At 38.7% G+C, this 20,982-nt stretch overlaps 1 protein-coding gene across 14 annotated transcripts in view; it reads left to right on the top strand.

The window, feature by feature from the left end:
* Positions 1–20,982, top strand: part of DLGAP1 (DLG associated protein 1) — a 639,595-nt gene that overhangs the window by 426,517 nt on the left and 192,096 nt on the right. For 13 of the 14 annotated variants that reach the window (XM_073331531.1, XM_073331536.1, XM_073331533.1 and 10 more), the window contains one exon: positions 4,918–5,943. In XM_073331531.1, coding sequence (XP_073187632.1) covers positions 4,990–5,943 — 954 coding nt within the window. In that variant the 5' untranslated portion in view covers positions 4,918–4,989. Of the gene's footprint in view, positions 1–4,917; positions 5,944–7,094; positions 7,158–20,982 lie in introns of those variants that run through there. The other variant, XM_073331544.1, reaches the window with a different exon arrangement.

The raw sequence follows: 20,982 nt of genomic DNA, 5'->3' as shown, positions 1-20,982 counted from the left end.
TGCTAGTGGCATATGAATAATTTAGGGCACAATGTTCCAGCACATTAAATCATTCCAACATATAACTGATATATGTACTGTGCACTGTAATATGTGTGGTCATACTGTGTCAGAAATAAGTATGAATAGGTTTTTATCCCCTTCGCTTACTTAAAATAACAGTGGCAAACATAATACTGATTCTGAATAAGATTAGACTTCTCCAGCCTTACAAGATAATGTTTTATTTCTCTATTATGTCATCCATCACTATGCTATTGAGCGGTCTTTTGTTCTTCTAGTTACAGAGCTGCGATTTCCATTGTTTATAAATCTGTAAGATCTTCAGAAAGGATCCTTTATTATTTTTATGATTGATTAAACAGTATTGGTTTGGCAAAGATATAACAATACAGCACAAACTCAATTTTCCTCATCTCAGCTACTCGTGTTATGATCAGATTCCCCATTGGCTATTAATGACACTGAAAAATTCCTTGATAGGTTTAACCAATTCTGTTATGTAAAATCATATTAAATCATTTTCCAAATGGGATGAGGGCATGCAGTTGTTTAATATCGTTTGTCAGTATTTCAAGTATTTTCTGAATGTAGTTTATATAGTAATGAAAACAAATGTGCTTTTTACTGTTCATAAGGATAGTCCTTTAAATATGTAGTAGAAGCACTATAAACCTCTGTAATCTAGGGAAAATATATGACCAGTATGCTTTATTCAATGTAATGTACATCAGCTCACCAACTTAGCCTGATACTTTTCTGTTTTTGTATGATCCTCCTATAGTAGCAGAATAATTAAAGTACAGTGGGACATATCTTTGTTAATTAGATATTTGATATATGATAAAAGAATGGTGCTCTTTTCTGGGTAGATATTTTCAGCATTATCATTTTCACAACAGTCAATGCAATGTAAGGACCTCTATAATTTAATATAATAGCAGCCTAAGGGTTAAGAATAAAAAAAATTCTACTCTACTTTACATTATATAGAATACATTTCTGGCCTTTACTCTATCTGTATCCATATCTTTAGATACTGCTGATCACTCCCTTCTCCATGGCAGCCTGTTTTTTCCTTGGCTCTGCCCTCTTTTGGTTCTCCAGCCATTGTGAGATCTTCAGCACTGTGTAGGTGTTTCTTTTCCTCCCCAATACCTTCTTTGTAGTGGTTCTGCCAGGCCTTATTCTTAGCCCCTCCTCTTCATTGTAACCCTGCATACACTTGTGAGTGGTGAAGCTTATCGTCTTCATGGCAGTGACTTTCAAATCTTCTCTCACTCTTGGTCCAGTCCATTTTCTCCTTTGTGTCCAACATTTTCTCCTGGATGATTCATTGACAACACTGACTTAATATGGATATAAAACTGAACTCTAACTTTCCTCCTAAGCCTTTCCACCATCCAGTCGTCCAAGACCACAACCTGTCCATTAGTAAAATTATTCTCCTCTTCCATCAGTCAAACCACATCTTCTATTTCTTTGAAGCCCTCCACCTTGCACACCGCATCTAGTTTAAACTTTTCATCTTTGCCTTCTAGTTCCCACACAGCTCCGCTGCAGCCTACAAATCAGTCCTTTCCTCTTTTGGTGCTCTTGCTCCTTCCCACAACCACTCCACCCCACCAGTGACACCAGTCTGTATATGCCATTCATTTCCGTCCCTCACTCTCATCTCCATGACTTCTTCCATGCTGCCTTATGCATGGAATGGCCTCCTGTCAAGTCTTCAAACTCTTATACCACAGCCACCCCTTCTCAGTCAAATTTCTCCTCTGCAAAATTGCTTCTTTCACAATACCCACAAGTTGGGAATTCATAATAACATGAATAATTAAAAAATAAAAGTTGCTCACTCACCATTCTGAATTTTTCTACTCCACCCCGTCTCCTTTAGGTCTATGTTTTAGATTGTAAGATCTTTGGGAGTGGAATTGTTGTGATCATTTTCTTGTGTGGTGAACTTGTATTTTGTTAAGATTACATAATAATAATAATTATTTTAGCGCTAAGGCTCACAATATGATAATGAAGGAATTTTTGTCAACATTATTACATGGTTGAAGCCCCCATTTGCCAAGCTTTATAGTGTGAACCTATATTCATAGATATTAAAGAATGAGGGAGACTTATTTGGTCATCAGGTCCATTTTGCAGAACTGTTCTTGACAGTATATTCTTTGTCAAGTTGCATTTTAAATGACTCAAGTAATGGTGCTACTACCATTTCCCTTGGTAATCGTGACTGTTCCACAGCCTAATAGATCATATTTGTAAAGGAGTTGGTAAAGCTGTAAAGTGTTCTTTAGAATTGCTGGATACTTTAAGTACTGTGTAGTTGATAAGACCTGAGCTCTGAACATAGTCTCTTTTAGTGCTTTTAAAAGTACTTTAGATCATGTCTCTATTTGAGTAAACCAGTGAGCTTATCTTGTTTGAATATTTCAAATGCCATTTGTGATCTTCTGAAAACTTTTTAGCATTCAAGGTCTCCGGACAATGAACATTTTCTGCATTGCACAGAGGTGGTATAGAAGAGTGAAATGCAGCACATCCACATCAGATCTGTAGCATATTGAGAAACATTTTTGGCTTGCTAGAGATTCAGAGGAAAATATAAAATATGTTCTGGTTAATGCAAAACAGGCTTTGCTAGATCAAGACCAATTTAATGCTATTTCAGAAAGTCTCTTTGTGGTTGATTTTCCGGTAGATGTTATGTCAACATCTCATTAAAACATAAACACTTACCTGATGAAAATACCTTACAGTTGCCACTCCAGTTGCTACACAAGACTTTCCACATTCCCAAGAAAGACTCAGACTGAAATAGTGTTCCAAGAGATACAATGCATTATAAGCCCCAATGGAAACAATAGTGAAGGTGAAAAAGTTCCAGTTTACTTATGTTAAAAGAAACTGCAAAGAGACTGCACAACAAAAATGCCCCTGAAAAGCCCAATGTTGCTGCATCACCCTTCTACGCACCAGCTCCTTAGACATTGCTATGAATTATTTTGCAACATTAGCAATTCATACATTAGCGGTGTAGATGTTGCAGCAACATTACTCCAACTGGTCCTTTGGACTGCTAAATTTGCCACTGGTGAGATATGACCTGGGGACTTGAAAGGTTGTAGTTATTGAATCACTTGAGCTAAAGGAATATATCTGGTTGCTAGTGGTAGTACTGTAACCTTTGAAAGTCACTCTGAGGCCAAATGTTTCCAATCCACTCAAATAATATAGTCTTTTACATTTGAAAAAGCCATTTAAAAGATTTGGTTGTACAAATCCCATTGACTTTAGAGGGAGAGGTGATACTCAAACACTTTCGTTCTTTGAAAATTTATGAGAATAAATCTGAATAGCAAAATACCAGTCTGCTCTAAGTCTAAAATATTTCTGGTAAAGAGTAGGAGTAAGTCAGTAGGTACGTAATGGTCCCAAAGGTGTGTACTGTAAAACTATTACTGTTGGGGTGTGTTTTCATGGAGTCAGCAACCTTTATTATTATTTTATTATTGATTTGATATTGTGCTTATGTACTGGGGACGGGGGAAAGGATGGAGTGCTCAGAAAATATACTGTATAAATCTATGACAGTCCCCTTCTTCCTGCACCTCAGCTTTATTCCTCGCTCAAGCACAGGCCAGGGTTCTGTCTTTTCAGGACATTTCAAAAAGCATTACACAGAATTAAACCTCAGGCTATTGTATGTAAACCCCAAATAAATGAATGTTAATAGTTCCCAGTCGATTTCAAAGAGCGCATACCATACTCTTACTAAAAACAAACATTTAATGTGCGCAAAACCACCTTGTAAATAGTATTTAGAGTACTATGAATAACTTTTAAACAAAAGCTATTAAGCAGTAAATTTACGGTAGTTTATGTAAATTTATGGTGTTCTCATACAGACTTTCCTCCTGTCCTGTGTCAATTAACTGCTGGGTCTGCTGGGCTGTATTGAACTTTTTTGTTTGTAACCTTCCCCCTCCCACAGACTACCTTGCTCTCTGATTGAGTCAGCTCTCAGAGGATGACTAGGTTATCACCTGCCAGGCGAGTTGCCCACAATGAAAACATCATATAGAGCCTTAGAACAGCTACTGATCATATCTGCTAACTACCACACCATGTTCTGGAAGTTTCTGGGTCTTTCTAACTGTGTTACTCTGACCTTTTCTCTGCACTTGTGCAAAGACACGGACTATCCAACTGAGATGCATGTCTCCCACACTGCTTCTCTCCCCTGAAGAAATAAAGTCTCATGCTGAAATATAAATCATGTGAGTTATTCTTAGTGTAGTATAAGAAAGAAAAGATGCTTACAATCTGAGTAGAGAAAAGACATAAACTGAATGGAAAGTACACTTGGAACCTGATCCAATATCCAGTGAATTCAGCGGAGAGACTCCCATTGACTTCTCTGTGCTTTGCATTGGGCCATAAGTAACCCAGAAAATGTTCTGAAAGAGCATGATTTTGCTTAATGAATTCAGGCCTGATCCTGCAAATATGCATGTGAGTAATTTGGGACCCACTGAATATACATATAAGGATTTGCACACATGTGTAAGTGTTTGTAGGATTGGGGCTTAGAGGCTAGATGACAGCATTTTTACTGCAGTTAGTTAGCAATGGTGGGTTTTACAGAAGAAAATCTTCCCTTGTCTAGTTTTCACTTGGTTTTCCGGTGAAACAAGTTCACTTTTTGTAATTTGTTAAGCTATCCTTTCTGTGATGATGTAAGGCCATGCATAAGGAGTGACCAATTGTCTAACAAAGGGGTGTGAGAAAGGATTTTATGTGTAAGATTTCTGATATTAAAGGCAATTTATATGAAAAATATGCATGTTAATTACTGCAGTGGCTTAAATATCTCACATCTTCTGTTGTTTTCCATTCTTCTAGGCCTTTCTCTGAGATCTGTCTCTAACATAACTATACATATTAGATGACTTTGGGACACTCTTTACATCAATAATGAAAGGATTATCCAGCAACCGCAGTCATCATCATGGGATTACCTGTGACCCTCCATGTGACAATCTGCCACATCACCCAGACAGGCAGTCATATTTGTTAAATCCAGTCGACCCTCACCCTGCCGATCACCCTTATTATACTCAGAGGAACTCTTTTCAGGCAGAATGCATGGTACCTTATAACGATCAAATTGCCAGCAGCACATTTCCTCGGCGACATTACAGTTCCCACCATGAACTTAAAGACGAGTGTGCTCTTGTTCCCCATGGAACAGCTAATAAAACTAATCGCATTCCTGCCAATCTTTTGGATCAGTTTGAAAGGCAGTTGCCTCTTAATCGAGATGGCTACCATACATTACAATACAAACGGACTGCTGTGGAACATCGCAGTGACAGTCCAGGGAGGATCCGCCACTTAGTTCACTCTGTTCAAAAGCTCTTCACAAAGTCTCATTCTCTTGAAGGACCATCAAAGGGAAGTGTAAATGGTGGCAAAGCAAGCCCAGAGGAGACACAGACTATGAGGTATGGGAAGCGTAGCAAGAGTAAAGAAAGGAGGTTAGAAGGCAAGTCCAGATCCAATGCACCAGGATGGTGGAGTTCAGATGACAACTTGGACAATGATGTTTGCATTTATCATGCTCCCAGTGGGGTTATGACTATGGGAAGGTGCCCCGATCGTTCCACTTCTCAGTACTTTATGGAAGCCTATAATACTGTAAGTCAACATACTGTGAAGTCATCCAAAAGCAATAATGATGTCAAATGCTCTACTTGTGCAAACCTGCCCGTGAATTTGGATCCCCAGTTAATGAAGAAAAGCTCTTGGTCCTCTACACTGACAGTGAGCAGAGCCCGCGAGGTTTACCAGAAAGCTTCAGTTAATATGGATCAGACACTAGTGAAGTCAGAGACATGTCAACAGGAGCGGTCTTGTCAATACCTTCAGGTATAGTATGTAGCATTGACTGCTGTTTACTGAATTGTTCTTTTTGCAGATGGTTTTTCACTCTGATATTTCAGATTTCAGAGTAGCAGCCATGTTAGTCTGTATTCGCAAAAAGAAAAGGAGTACTTGCGGCACCTTGGAGACTAACCAATTTTAAACTTATGCTCAAATAAATCGGTTAGTCTCTAAGGTGCCACAAGTACTCCTTTTCTTTTTGTGATATTTCAGAGGTCATCGTCTCTCATGTTTTGAGAGGTCATTGGGCGTAGAAAAGAGAAAGGGAATCCAGATCAAATTTAAAATAAATGTGCATTTTAATGCTAGAAGTCAGTGTTTCAAATGAACTTTTCCAGGGGGCAACAGGCTGATGTTTTTTTTTCCCATATGGGAAGAATGAGAGCTTTTGGGGGGCTGGATTCCAAAGGCGGTCACAGAAGGGACATAGGGAGTTGGAGGTTGCTTTGCTTCTATTTAGGATTACAGTGTCACTCAACAGGATGTTATCAGCAGAGGTGCTGGAACAGTTTTTCTAGTGCTGGTGCTGAGAGCCATTGAACCAAACTGTAAACCCTGTATATATAATGGAAACCACTTCAAGCCTGGGGGTGCTGCAGCACCCTCCACCCCATTAGTTCCAGCACTTATGGTTACCAGTATACAAATTCTTTTGTTTCTGTAGTTTCAGGGTTTGCCTTCATTAGTTCTTATTTTATTATGAAAATTAGAGACCCTTTGGAAACTTTGAGATGTCTTAATCCTTTAGACACCAGGGAAAAAAACTGCTAGCTGAAAAGATGAAATAGTTATTGTAAAGTATCCAGATTTGTATCTCTGGCTATTTCTCTTTCTTATGGCATTGATTCAAAAATATAAAATTGAAAGGCTGTAATGAGTGCTTGTTCTGATTATGCACTTTAAGAGTACATCACCTACTCCCTCACAAGCTGTTTGCAGTTAATAAGGCGTCACTATTTTTCACCAGTATTGTATCTTTAAATGTCAAGAATCAGATGTCTGCTCTTGGAGCTATCATACTGCCGGTGAATGTGTGTGGCAGAAACATGGATCAGAAAATACTAAAACTGTTTCATTCTTAGTTGAGCTGTGGATAGCTTTTATGCATTTTAAACGAAGCAGTTATGGCACATCTAAGTGTATGTGTAAAATGGAATAACGTTACACAGAGAAGAGAGAAGACCATGAGGAAAAAAGAGGTTTGAGAAGAGAACTTTGTTTTGCTTTAAAATAATGGAACTCTTGCATGTTTAAATGTATACAGCAGCCTGTTTTTCTAATGTGGTTACCTTTATGGGACATACGGTTTGCACGTTTTGTTGCTCAAGTCATTACTCAGATAAAGGGCAGGTCCTATTAAGGCACCCACATTTTAAAATTGAGCTGTATAGGTTAAATGGCATATACAATCATTTAGAATACTAAGCTTTGAAACTCTCAGTTTACAATATAAAAAAAGGATGTGTATGTTTTCCATTAATTTATAGCAACATGGGGGAAGGGGAAATGGAGAAAGTATGTGTGCTCAGAGTGTGTGTATAGATGCGCGTATGGAGTGGGGAGGGACTTTAGGGCTGAGTTACAACATTTTAAAGGTTTGATACAGTAGTTTTCTTCAATCTGAGTTTTGGGAGCTAGAAGAAATTTTAATTTTGGAGTTGAATGTCTTGGTTATTTTGGATTTGAAGTTTTTTGTTGTTGATGTGTTTGTTTACTCATTCAGTTTCAAGGCAGGTATTAATAGAATAGCCGACAATTCAGTGTGTAACCAGATGGATAGAAAAAGAGTAAAAAAACTATGCCAACATCAGCTTCAAATAAGCACTTCCATAGGGACTTTTAGATAATATTTAATTGACAGGAATAGGCTTATAAGTGGAATTAGAGGACACTATCTGTATCTTCATGGAAATATGTCCAGCAATCCTTTAGTGCAGGAATTAGAACAACTGAACGTTCTCTTATACATATTCCATGCTATTTATGTCCAGATGTTATTTTTGGTTTGTTTTTCTTTATTATTATATACTTGCTTTAAAAAAAAACAGTAAAATGTAAGTGTTTGGAAGTTGCTAAAAAGCAGAGGAAAATCTTAATCAAGCCCTAATTTACATTGCTAGCATTATAAGACATCAATCAGCTAACAATTGCTAGTGTAAGAGGCAGTCTGAGACAACTGAAACTTACTCTTATCTATTGACAATTTTAAAAAATAGCAAGTGTATATGTTAGTAAAAAAATGGTGCATATTTAACTGCTTCCCATTCCCTTCCCCTTAGTCATCTGAGACTAGAAGCCCTTTAAGGCATGTACAATATTTCCTTTGTGTTTGTACTGCTCCTAGAACACTGGGGCCTGTAAACTCTACTGCAATATAAATATTATAAATAAAAATGATCAGTATCCTTCTGTAAATAAGATGTAGATATGTTTCAACTGTTTTTTATGTTTCCCGTTGAAACATAGGTAGGCTGGTTTCCTGTGTTAGGACAATTTGAAATGTACTAATTGAGATAAAACTACTTAATTACAAAGCCATGATAGTGTTGGACAACTCTGATAATGACTTTGACTAATGTGGTATTTCTTTGCTGCTTTTTTTAACGTGTTAACCAGATTACTAGATGCTCGTCTTAACTCACTTGTAATTTAAGTTTCTATTGATGACCCAGCAAGTGGACTACATGATCCTCGGATGAGCCTAGTTTTTTATTTATGTAAACTGTCCTTGTGATATAAGTGTCTGAATACAATGGATAAGTGACTTTTTTATTCTACTGAATATTCAATATGATTTTTTTTTCTGTGACGCTACAGGCTTGAGTCTGGCATATGTCACAAGTGAAATAGTTATCTCAGCCCCTCCCCCTGCCCCATCTACATTTACAATATCTAAACAAATACTTTGCCTCAGTCTTTAATAAGACTAAAGAGGATCTTAGGGATAATGGTAGCATGATAAATGGGAATGAGGATATGGAGGTAGACATCACCATATCTGAGGTAGAAGCGAAACTCAAACAGCTTAATGGGGCTAAATCGGGGGGCCCAGATAATCTTCATCCAAGAATATTAAAAGAATTGGCACAAGAAATTGCAAGCCCATTAGCAAGAATTTTTAATGAATCTGTAAATTCAGGGGTTGTACCATATGATTGGAGAATTGCTAACATAGTTCCTATTTTTAAGAAAGGGAAAAAAAGTGATCCAAGTAATTATAGGCCTGTTAGTTTGACATCTGTAGTATGCAAGGTCTTGGAAAAAATTTTGAAGGAGAAGGTAGTTAAGGACATTGAAGTCAATGGTAAATGGGACAAAATACAACATGGTTTTACAAAAGGTAGATCGTGCCAAACCAACCTGATTTCCTTCTTTGAGAGAGTAACAGATTTTTTAGATAAAGGAAATGCAGTGGATCTAATTTATTTAGATTTTAGTAAGGCGTTTGATACTGTGCCACATGGGGAATTATTAGTTAAATTGGATAAGATGGGCATCAATAGGAAAATTGAAAGGTGGATAGGGAATTGGTTAAAGGGGAGACTACAACGGGTCCTACTGAAAGGTGAACTGTCAAGTTGGAGGGAGGTTACCAGTGGAGTTCCTCAAGGATCAGTTTTGGGACCAATCTTATTTAATCTTTTTATTACTGACCTGGGCACAAAAAGTGGGAGTGTGCTAATAAAGTTTGCAGATGATACAAAGCTGGGAGGTATTGCTAATTTAGAGAAGGACAGGGATACCCTACAGGAGGATCTGGATGACCTTGTAAACTGGAGTAATAGGAATAGGATGAAATTTAATAGTGAGAAGTGTAAGGTCATGCATTTAGGGATTAATAACAAGAATTTTAGTTATAAGCTAGGGACGCATCAACTAGAAGTAACGGAGGAGGAAAAGGACCTTGGAGTATTGGTTGATCATAGGTTGACTATGAGCTGCCAATGTGATATGGCTGTGAAAAAAGCTAATGTCGTCTTGGGATGCATCAGGAGAGGTATTTCCAGTAGGGATAAGGAGGTTTTAGTACCGTTATATAAGGCACTGGTGAGACCTCACCTGGAATACTGTGTGCAGTTCTGGTCTCCCATGTTTAAGAAGGATGAATTCAAACTGGAACAGGTACAGAGAAGGGCTACTAGGATGATCCGAGGAATGGAAAACTTGTCTTATGAAAGGAGACTCAGGGAGCTTGGCTTGTTTAGCCTAACTAAAAGAAGGTTGACGGGAGATATGATTGCTCTCTATAAATATATCAGAGGGATAAATACCAGAGAGGGAGAGGAATTATTTAAACTCCATACCAATGTGGACACAAGAACAAATGGATATAAACTGGCCACTAGGAAATTTAGATTAGAAATTAGACGAAGGTTTCTAACCATCAGAGGAGTGAAGTTTTGGAATAGCCTTCCGAGGGAAGTAGTGGGGGCAAAAGATCTATCTTGCTTTAAGATTAAACTCGATAAGTTTATGGAGGAGATGGTATGATGGGATAACATGGTTTTGGTAATTAAATATTCATGGTAAATAGGCCCAATGGCCTGTGATGGGTTTTTAGATGGGGTAAGATCCAAGTTACCCGGGAAAGAATTTTCTGTAGTATCTGGCTGATGAATCTTGCCCATATGCTCAGGGTTTAGCTGATCGCCATATTTGGGGTCGGGAAGGAATTTTCCTCCAGGGCAGATTGGAAGGCCCTGGAGGTTTTTCGCCTTCCTCTGTAGCATGGGGCACGGGTCACTTGCTGGAGGATTCTCTGCTCCTTGAGGTCTTCAAACTACAATTTGAGGACTTCAATAGCACAGATATAGGTGTGAGGTCTTTTTTAGGAGTGGTGGGTGAAATTCTGTGGCCTGCGTTGTGCAGGAGGTCAGACTAGATGATCATGGTGGTCCCTTCTGACCTAAATATCTATGAATCTATCTATGAATCTACATACCTGGCTGTTTTTATGGACTCTATTACTGTAGTATCGCAACACCTCATTATTTAGACATAGAAATGACAAGCAATAACAATCTCACTCTGTAGAAGAAATAACTTAAGTTTGATTATTTCAACATAGTCCTCAACTGGCATTTGTCCATATTAGAGATGGCTTAATCTCTGAAGGTTTGGAGTGTGGATTCAGAGCAAACCTAAGGTTGCTATCCAAACCTATGGATGTTCCTCAAGGACCCATTCTTTCCTCTTAACACAATCTTTCCTCTCTCCAGTAGGCTCCATTAGCTGTAGGAAAGCTAAGTGTCCAAGGAGGAAGTGGCAAGTAGGACCCCCTCCCAATTCCATTTTCTATACAAGTAGCTGCGAGTTCCCCTGTGCTGTTTTAGGAGGATGGCTGATAGACCACCTCTCTTCTCACCTGCTTTTCTGAGATGGTGGTGTCTTGCCTGCTGCCTCTGCCGCTTCCTATGGGATGGTGTTTCAGGGAGACCTGCTCCAATAAAGTCCCAAGCGAAATATTATCGGGGGCTGGGAAACTTGCCATCCCACCATTTCTACAGTAGTGAAAGGCAGAAGCTCACTGTTAGGTTCTGCTACACCTGCTCCTTTAAATCTCACAGTATGCTTAGGCTGATATTTCTGTGCTTCTGCAGGATACCTGTGGATGGAGATTGTGCACAGGCGCTTGCATTAATGTGGACTTTGGGAGAGAATAGATTATTCTTTTATGTGGGCATAGGGTAAATTAGAACTACCCCATCTCTTCTCTGGGATGTAGGTGTGTGTTGGTGGGAGGGAAGGGAATGGGGTACAGTCTGTACTGAACTTTTCCTTACCTCGAGAAAATATTCTGATTTGATTCAGCTCTAGGAATGGTCCAAGCAGTGGAGGGCAGGAGATGGTAAGGAGCATTCTTATTTTATCCATGATAGTTCCCCATGCCTTGACAGTGAGATGTTAGGAAGTGGAACAGTTTCCCAAGGCTTACGGTAGGCAGTCCTTCGGAATATTCTAAGTTAGACATATCACTAGAATTTGTAATGTAGGAAGCAATACTTCCCTGGCCAAGAAACGGGTCTAAATGCATAGATATTTTACAATTCTTAATTTTATGGATCTATGGAAGTTCATGCACCAACACTACCTCACTACGCAGTTAGTCTCTAATGATGTGTGTACTGCTGGATAGTCTCCACAATTGTTTTCCTAGCCTTTGCCTATCCGTAAAGAGAGAAAAAGTTCACAGATTATTTTTCATATTTTCCCCCATTTTTTTTATTTGGGTCAGTCGTGTGTTTTTTCATGACACACTGTAATCATTTGTATCAAGACACACAGGATAGGGAAAGCAAGCTATTTATTTCCTGGCTTTAATTGGCATTCACTAAGCTCCTTGAAGCAAAAACTATCTTTTTCTTATGTATTTGTACAGTGCCTAGCACAGTGAGGGCCTTGGCTGGGGGCCCCTAGGCACTACCGCAGTATAAATAATCATTTTATATTCTTGGCACAGGACAGAAAGTAGAACTTTGCTTCTGGTAGCTACAGTTCAAGGAAGACTTAGCCGTAAAATAGTGGCAGGGTGGGTGTGCAAGTGAAGTATCAGGTCGGTGAGGAAGCCTATGCAGCTATCACCATACCATACTTTATCCAGCAGCCCATGAACAAGCAACATGGGGGAAAAAAATCGATAAAACTTTAAACCAAAAGGCTTGGGTATTATATGCATATTTTCTAGTTTATTGTAGTTTGGATCTGGTAAAGAAGGGCCTGATTTGTCCCAGAGCCTATGTCTTACTTTCCCTTATGGCTTAGACGCTGGTGGACGTGTAAGGTCATGCATTTAGGGATTAATAACAAGAATTTTAGTTATAAGCTAGGGACGCATCAACTAGAAGTAACGGAGGAGGAAAAGGACCTTGGAGTATTGGTTGATCATAGGTTGACTATGAGCTGCCAATGTGATATGGCTGTGAAAAAAGCTAATGTTGTCTTGGGATGCATCAGGAGAGGTATTTCCAGTAGGGATAAGGAGGTTTTAGTACCGTTATATAAGGCACTGGTGAGACCTCACCTGGAAAACTGTGTGCAGTTCTGGTCTCCCATGTTTAAGAAGGATGAATTCAAACTGGAACAGGTACAGAGAAGGGCTACTAGGATGATCCGAGGAATGGAAAACTTGTCTTATGAAAGGAGACTCAGGGAGCTTGGCTTGTTTAGCCTAACTAAAAGAAGGTTGACGGGAGATATGATTGCTCTCTATAAATATATCAGAGGGATAAATACCAGAGAGGGAGAGGAATTATTTAAACTCCATACCAATGTGGACACAAGAACAAATGGATATAAACTGGCCACTAGGAAATTTAGATTAGAAATTAGACGAAGGTTTCTAACCATCAGAGGAGTGAAGTTTTGGAATAGCCTTCCGAGGGAAGTAGTGGGGGCAAAAGATCTATCTTGCTTTAAGATTAAACTCGATAAGTTTATGGAGGAGATGGTATGATGGGATAACATGGTTTTGGTAATTAAATATTCATGGTAAATAGGCCCAATGGCCTGTGATGGGTTTTTAGATGGGGTAAGATCCAAGTTACCCGGGAAAGAATTTTCTGTAGTATCTGGCTGATGAATCTTGCCCATATGCTCAGGGTTTAGCTGATCGCCATATTTGGGGTCGGGAAGGAATTTTCCTCCAGGGCAGATTGGAAGGCCCTGGAGGTTTTTCGCCTTCCTCTGTAGCATGGGGCATGGGTCACTTGCTGGAGGATTCTCTGCTCCTTGAGGTCTTCAAACTACAATTTGAGGACTTCAATAGCACAGATATAGGTGTGAGGTCTTTTTTAGGAGTGGTGGGTGAAGTTCTGTGGCCTGCATTGTGCAGGAGGTCAGACTAGATGATCATAATGGTCCCTTCTGACCTAAATATCTATGAATCTATGAATCTATGAATCAACAATGTCCATAATCTACTCCAGTGTACAGAAAGTCTGGGTACACTGCAAGAAGGACAGGAGACTTGCTATGGGTTTTCATCAGGCCGCAACTTTATTATATAGATGTCTGGGACTACCCAGCAGATAAAGTGTACAGTGCAGGCAAATCTATGCTTATTCAAATCAATTGTCCAGGGCTTCCACCAGCCCCCCTTTGTTTCCATTCAGGTCCCCCAGCCAACCCATGGCTTGGACCTTACCATCCACCAGCCTTGTAAGAAGGTTAAGGAGGCTATGAGAACAGGGTGGGTTGGCTCCCTGCCATACCAATCATAGGAGTCCATGAACCCCCTCCCCCATTCTGTTCCTTTATCCACTACCTCCTTTTAAGTCCTTTACCAGGCCATTTATCTGGTCGCTGGCTGCCCTCCCTATGGAGTACCTGCACTGAACATCCGCCCAATTTACAAAATAAGTTGTGACATATGGCCTACCACCTTTTCTATTCACCAGAAAAGGTCCATCCACACACCCGCTGTGGGGAAGGTAAAAAAACCACACTCCACTGAAGCCAATTCTGGTGGTCTGGGAAAAATTCCTTCCCAGCCTCCCTTTAAATGGGGCGACTAGTGTAATGCCTACAGCAGGTCCTAACCCAGGCTGCCATTCGCCTCCACTCTGGGAAGGAGGGTGGGTGCTGGCTTCCTTGCTGCTTGGACATATTTATTGGATATATTGCCCCACCTAGGTTTTGTACCTTTATGCACATGCCTGGTGTGGAGGGCGGGGGGGGACATTGCCTCAAAGCTGACCACCGAGCACCTTTTACAGCAGTTTTTGCCTTCTTCCTCTACCACAAAGTAGAGCTGCCCTTCTTTTGGATAAGCCCAGACAAATTCTGCCTCCCTTTAGGTGTGATGCAGTCATTTCTTCATAAGGCTAAATGGACTTTATTGCTTAACTTCCTGGTGCTATTCTGTATAGTGAGCTATCATATTATTTGATCATTTAGTCTATTAAATCACCTGGTAAATTGTTTATTCTTCTGGGATAGTAATTTGTTTAAAATCTGTTTTGCTGGGTTTATCTGTGCACATTCATCTGAATTTGCAATCATTTTCTACTTGTTTTTCTTGTGAACTTTGTTTGCATTTCTGTCACGGTGAAGTGATTACTAAATTAATCTACTCAATGTGTCCTTGTCTTGTTCTCCACTGCAGTCTACATATCTAGGACTTGATTCTCCACTCCTTTCTTCCACTCAATGGTAAATCTGTCCTTTACAGCTGCAATTTTCTTATCAGCTCTGCAAAACGGCTAAAGTTGAAGCCTCCTATTATCATTTTATCCTGATCTTTACTTCATACTTCTTAATAAAGCTGGTGAAATAATTGAAAAGAAAAATATACAAATATACTTGCAAATAAAACACCAAATATAATAATGGGATTATATTATTCTCAAGTATTTGGACCATTTCCAGGTATTCATGAAAAAGTTTGTGAATCCCAAAAGTTTCTTGAACTGTAGCATAACTGGTTATTTATCTCACATTTCATACCTGAAAAACATAATTCACCCAAAAGTAGTTTTTCAACCATGAAAATTGTTCATCCAACCTGTTGGTGAATGCTTATGAATAATGAGTAGATCTGTAGAAATTGGGATGGGTTTGTAAATGATTCACAAATGGGAGCTACATTTGCAACAAATATATTCATAATGAATAATTCAACCAGATCTTCTACTTAGGCATACATAGTCGTCAGCCTAATTCTCTATCTATCGAAGACACCTTTGGATATGCTGTGAAAAATCTTTCCTATGAAAATAACCCATAAATGTAGCAGAACATTTCTAGGTAATCCTGTCTTCCCCTCGCAACCTCTTTTCAAATTTACCCTACAATAACTTTCCATCACCTTAGTTATTACAATTGATGAGAATGACATCACTGTATATTTCACTTTAACAACCACCATTTTCTCATACAATTAGTTAAGGGCTGGTCTTTGGCATAGCTGTCCCATCTTAGTTGCTCAGTACCCCACTGATGGAGGTCCTGTAAATACCTAGCTAGATCTTCTATGACAATGTCCGCTCTTTAATGATTATGACTGCAATTTTATCTGCCATTGTACTTGAGATTGTTGTTTCCCATCTACTGTTCCATTACTTCTCAGTGTCAGTGACTGTACACAAATACACAATACATTGTTCTAGTTTGACTTTCAGTACCACTGTCCAGCTTGCTTGAACATCCTTTCATTCAAACGGCATGTTTACCACTCTGTATAAAATTCTGTCACTTGGATCTATGCCTCCTCTCAACTGTGTGATGCTAGTATATAGTAGAAAGGGGCCATTAAATACAGCAGTTTGAGTTATCCCATCATAAATTACCTTAGAAGCTGTGAGATGTGTTTGTGGAAACTGTATCTAAGACATTAAAGTTGATGCCTGGTAACAACTCCAACTCCAGAGAAAAAACATAGACTAGATGTGGTCCTATCTCAGAACCCTGAATCTGATACCTTCCTGTCACCATGAACACTGAGGATGTTCGAATCTGAATTTTATGGATTGGGTCTTTCTATAATGGGCCCAAACCAAACCCTGTTCTGGACAACCCCATCCTCGGTGACAGTTTGGATCCAGATCTAAATCTGGTCTGAACTCTACAATGTTGGCTCATTTCTAAGGAGATATGTACAGTAGTTTGGAGATGAATGTTGAAAGTGATGCTTCTCTTTTTCAGGGTGAGGAGTAAGGAATATTTCTGCTATTTTAAATTAAGCATCTTGTTCCCAGATTGAAGTAGGGATCAAAAAGCACCACAACTGCATTATCCCAGTGCGGGCAGACTGGTCTAAGCTAAGAACAGTTTGACTCAGTCTTGTTGGTCTTGGCTGTTCGGAACTTAATAACAGTTTCTCCCCATGTAAAGATGCATGCAGATATTTCAGTCAAATGAACTGATTTTAAAATAGAACCTGATTGCTACAATCCCACAAGTTGAAACAAATGTTGGCAAGGATATTGCAGATATTTGATTTTCTCTAAATGGAAATAACCTATATATCTGCTTTTCTGAAAACTGCTGAAGGTTATTTTTAAATACAGTAAAACATATAGTGTTAATTATATCTTAAGTCCTCCTTTTTTGCATATTTCACTGACTCCTAAAAAAAATGCACATGGAAAGGATGCTATGATATTCATTTTTATTGTTCTAAGAATTCAGTATTCATGACTGCCAAGAATAGACCAAGAAAGTGGAAGAGGGCAATTGAATTTTCTCTAACATACAAAATAGCCATAATAACTGCTAAGAGAACCAAATTGCATGGGTTTGAAAATCTGCACTGAGCAATCATTAAGTATTGTTCTTAGTTGTGTGATTTCATTTCATTAAGTATTTGCATACTAATAGAAAGCTAAAGTTTCGAGTCTACTGTTGAGTGATGGCCAGCCACTCCCCTCTAGCTTTTGTGTTTACTTCCAGTCACCCACATTGCATTGGCAAAGCACAGGGAGAAGCTTAATGCTCTCAGCTGCAGTAAACCAAATCAAAATTGAGATGAATAATGAACTTAATTTGCCAAAAAGACAGTCTGTTTGATATTTCATCTAATAAGGTAAGTTAACAAACATTCTAGGCAACAGAAAGGAAAATATTCTTTTTTTATTGTTTAAAACCTGAATAAAATCCATATTTTTATCCTCACATGCTGGAGTTTATTTCAAATTTCATTCAATGTGTGAATTAGAGATGAATAATCTAGCACTTGAGTGCCACTATATACCTGTCTTTTCTTTATTTGGGGACCCAGAAATATACATAAGGAAAATCCTGCTTTTTGCACAAAAAGAATACGAAAAGAAATTTACCAGTCACCGCAAGCTTGCTAATGATAAATTTAGTCTCTTTCAGAGCAAAGTAAATTTAGATAAAGATCAGAGCATGTAAATGGCACAGCAAATGCAACTGAAACCAATGAAAGGATTGGCTATTGACTGTATGTGTTTTGTATGGTCTGTTTATGTACAGTAAATCTAATAGCTGATGTTTGAGCAGAAAGAAAGAAACCATAGTCAATATTATTTTTCATACTTGTAAGGAACATTATATTTCTACGTGATTACTTATAATGGAAGTGGTGTGTTTCATTAGCTGACCCAGTTCTGAGGCCTCTGTTAGGTGCTATTTTTCTTCCTTACATTTGTTTTCTATTTCATCAGACTTCTTTGTTTAATTAAAGCACATTCTTCATTATTAGTTCTGTAAAGAATGAAAAATCACTATGAAAGATCGCACTTTAAATTTATTAAAGCCCACTTGCAAAATAAAATGCCTCTAGTCTCCATATTATTTTGTTTAACAGCTTGATAATAAAAATGAGATTTTAATTAAAGAGGGGACGTTCTTTGGATTTGGCTTTTATTTTCCACTGTTCTCTCTATATTTCTATCTCTGTCCCTCCTTCTCCCCCTCTCCTCTGGAAGTAAAAATATTCTGTATGATGCAGGCTGGTTTAATTTAGTTAGGCTGTAGTATAATATTCCTAATGCTGGAAAAAATTATACGGTTGAGGCAATTGGAAATTACAGTATGCTTAAACATTAAAGAAAAGTGAAGGTGCTGACTTTCTAAGATATATAGATCTTATTCCCCTGCATCTTCAAAGACAACAGCCACTATCTACACATACATACATGCAGCATAGTATTTCACCTTGCAAGATACATGCTGGCCATCAAAAGTTGCAAGAGCTGAGCAAACCTCCCAATCAGAAAATATGATCTGAAAACTCACATAGCCACCTTTCCTCAACATTTCCCTAGTACTTTTGGATGCACAGCACTGTAATATGTGACACTGTATCTGAGAATGTAATAATAAGGCGCTTGGAAATATTATTGTTTTATATTTGGTTATATATAGTTAATTTTATTTTTAGTTCTCTAAGTACTCAATATATATGTTTTTTCCCCAGAATCTGAAACATTTTTCTCTGATAGCAGATGATATCAGTCTACTAAGCCCCAGAAGCTTTTTGCTTTAAGAGCCTAGAGGCAATAAGTAAAAAACCAAAACCGGGCATGGATTTGAAATACTTTTCGTAAATTACTGTTTATATTAAAAAGATGTGTAGAAGTGGCAATACAAGAAATACATATAATGTTGTTGAGTTTTTAAAATAAGGATCTGATATGTAGTAGGAGTTTAGTCTAGTAGGACAGAGCACTGGGACTCAGCTGGACTCCTGGGTTCTATTTCCACTCTGCCACAAACTCATTTTTTAAGACTATGCTTATATCGCTTCTACCAAAATTACCAGATTTGGATGCCTAAAGTTAATGTGTAAATATATACTAAATCAGCCATAATGGGGACTCTCTAAATGAGCTCTGAAAATTAGATCACTTACTTTAGAGCTTAGGTATCTGAATCAACACAGTACTTAACTTTATATGAAGTATGAAAATATTGGCCTACATGCTCTGTGCCTCAATTTACCCATCAGCAAAGGGGGAATAATAATAATGTCTAGCATGTAAGGGGATTGTGTGGTTTAATTTATTAATGTTTGTGAAGCACTTTAAGATCCTTTCATATAAGGTGTTATAGAGACATAGCTAATAATAAATTAAATGTCAACTACTTTATCAGCATTTTTTCCCCTTGCAAATGCTCTTATTCATCACTGTGATACAGTTTTACCCTGACAGGTTTCAGAGTGGTAGCCGTGTTAGTCTGTATCAGCAAAAACAACAAGGTGTCCTTGTGGCACCTTAGAGACTAACAAATTTATTTGGGCATAAGCCCAAATCACTTTTGTAGTGCTAATGAGGCCAATGCAATCAAGGTGGCCCATTTCAAACAGTTGACAAGAACATGTGAGTATCAGCAGGGGGAAATTACTTTTTGTAGTGACCCATCCACTCGGAGTCTTTATTCAAGCCTAATTTGATGGTGTCCAGTTTGCAAATTAATTCCAGTTCTGCAGTTTCTCGTTGGAGTCTGGTTTTGAAGTTTTTTGTTGAAGAATTGCCACTTTTAAGTCTGTTATTGAATGTCTGGGGAGATTGAAGTGTTCTCTGACTGGTTTTTGAATGTTATAATTCTTGATGTCTGATTTGTGTCCATTTATTCTTTTGCGTAGAGACTGTCCAGTTTGGCCAATGTACATGGCAGAGGGGCATTGCTAGCACATGATGGCATATATCACTTTGGTAGATGTGCAGGTGAATGAGCCCCTAATGGTGTGGCTTATGTGGTTAGGTCCTATGATGGTTTCCCTTGAATAGATATGCGGATAAAGTTGGCAACGGGGTTTGTTGCAGGGATTGGTTCCTGGGTTAGTGTTTTTGTTGTGTGGTGTGTAGTTGCTGGTGAGTATTTGCTTCAGGTTGGGGACTGTCTGTAAGCAAAGACTGGCCCATCTCCCAAGGTCTGTGAGAGTGAGGGATCATCCTTCAGGATAGGTTGTAGATCCTTGATGATGTGATAGAGAGATTTTAGTTGGGGGCTGTAGGTGATGGCTAGTGGCGTTGTTACTTTCTTTGTTGGGCCTGTCCTGTAGTAGGTGACAGAGCCAGAAGGGTACTGGCTCTGTCAATCTGTTTTATCACTTCATTAGGTCAGTATTGTAGTTTTAAGAATGCTTGATAGAGATCCTATAGGTGTTTGTCTCTCTCTGAGGGATTGGAGCAAATGTGGTTGTATCTTGTGTCACTACAAAAAGTAATTTCCCTCTGCTGATGCTCAGACCTTCTTGTCTACTGTTTGAAATGGGCCACCTTGATTGCATTGGCCTCATTAGCGCTACAAAAGTGTTTTCTCCCTCCCCTGGTATTCACCCCTTCTTGTCAACTGTTGAGAAAAGGCCACTTCTATCTTAATTGAATTGGCTCGTTAGCACTGACCCCCCACTTGGTAAGGCAACTCCCACCTGTTCATGTGCTGTGTATTTAATACCTGCCTACTGTATTTTCCACTCCATGTATCTGATGAAGTGGATTTTGGCCCATGAAAGCTTATGCCCAAATAAATTTGTTAGTCTCTATGGTGCCACAAGGACTCCTAGTTAGTTTTACCCTGGTGTAAGATGATTAAAATAGATAGAGTTACTCCATC

The sequence above is a fragment of the Lepidochelys kempii genome, chromosome 2, assembly GCF_965140265.1.
Source record: "Lepidochelys kempii isolate rLepKem1 chromosome 2, rLepKem1.hap2, whole genome shotgun sequence".
NCBI classification, from domain to species: Eukaryota; Metazoa; Chordata; order Testudines; family Cheloniidae; genus Lepidochelys; species Lepidochelys kempii.
The sequence above is the reverse complement of the archived record's forward strand: the minus strand, read 5'-3'. Positions and strand labels throughout refer to the sequence as shown.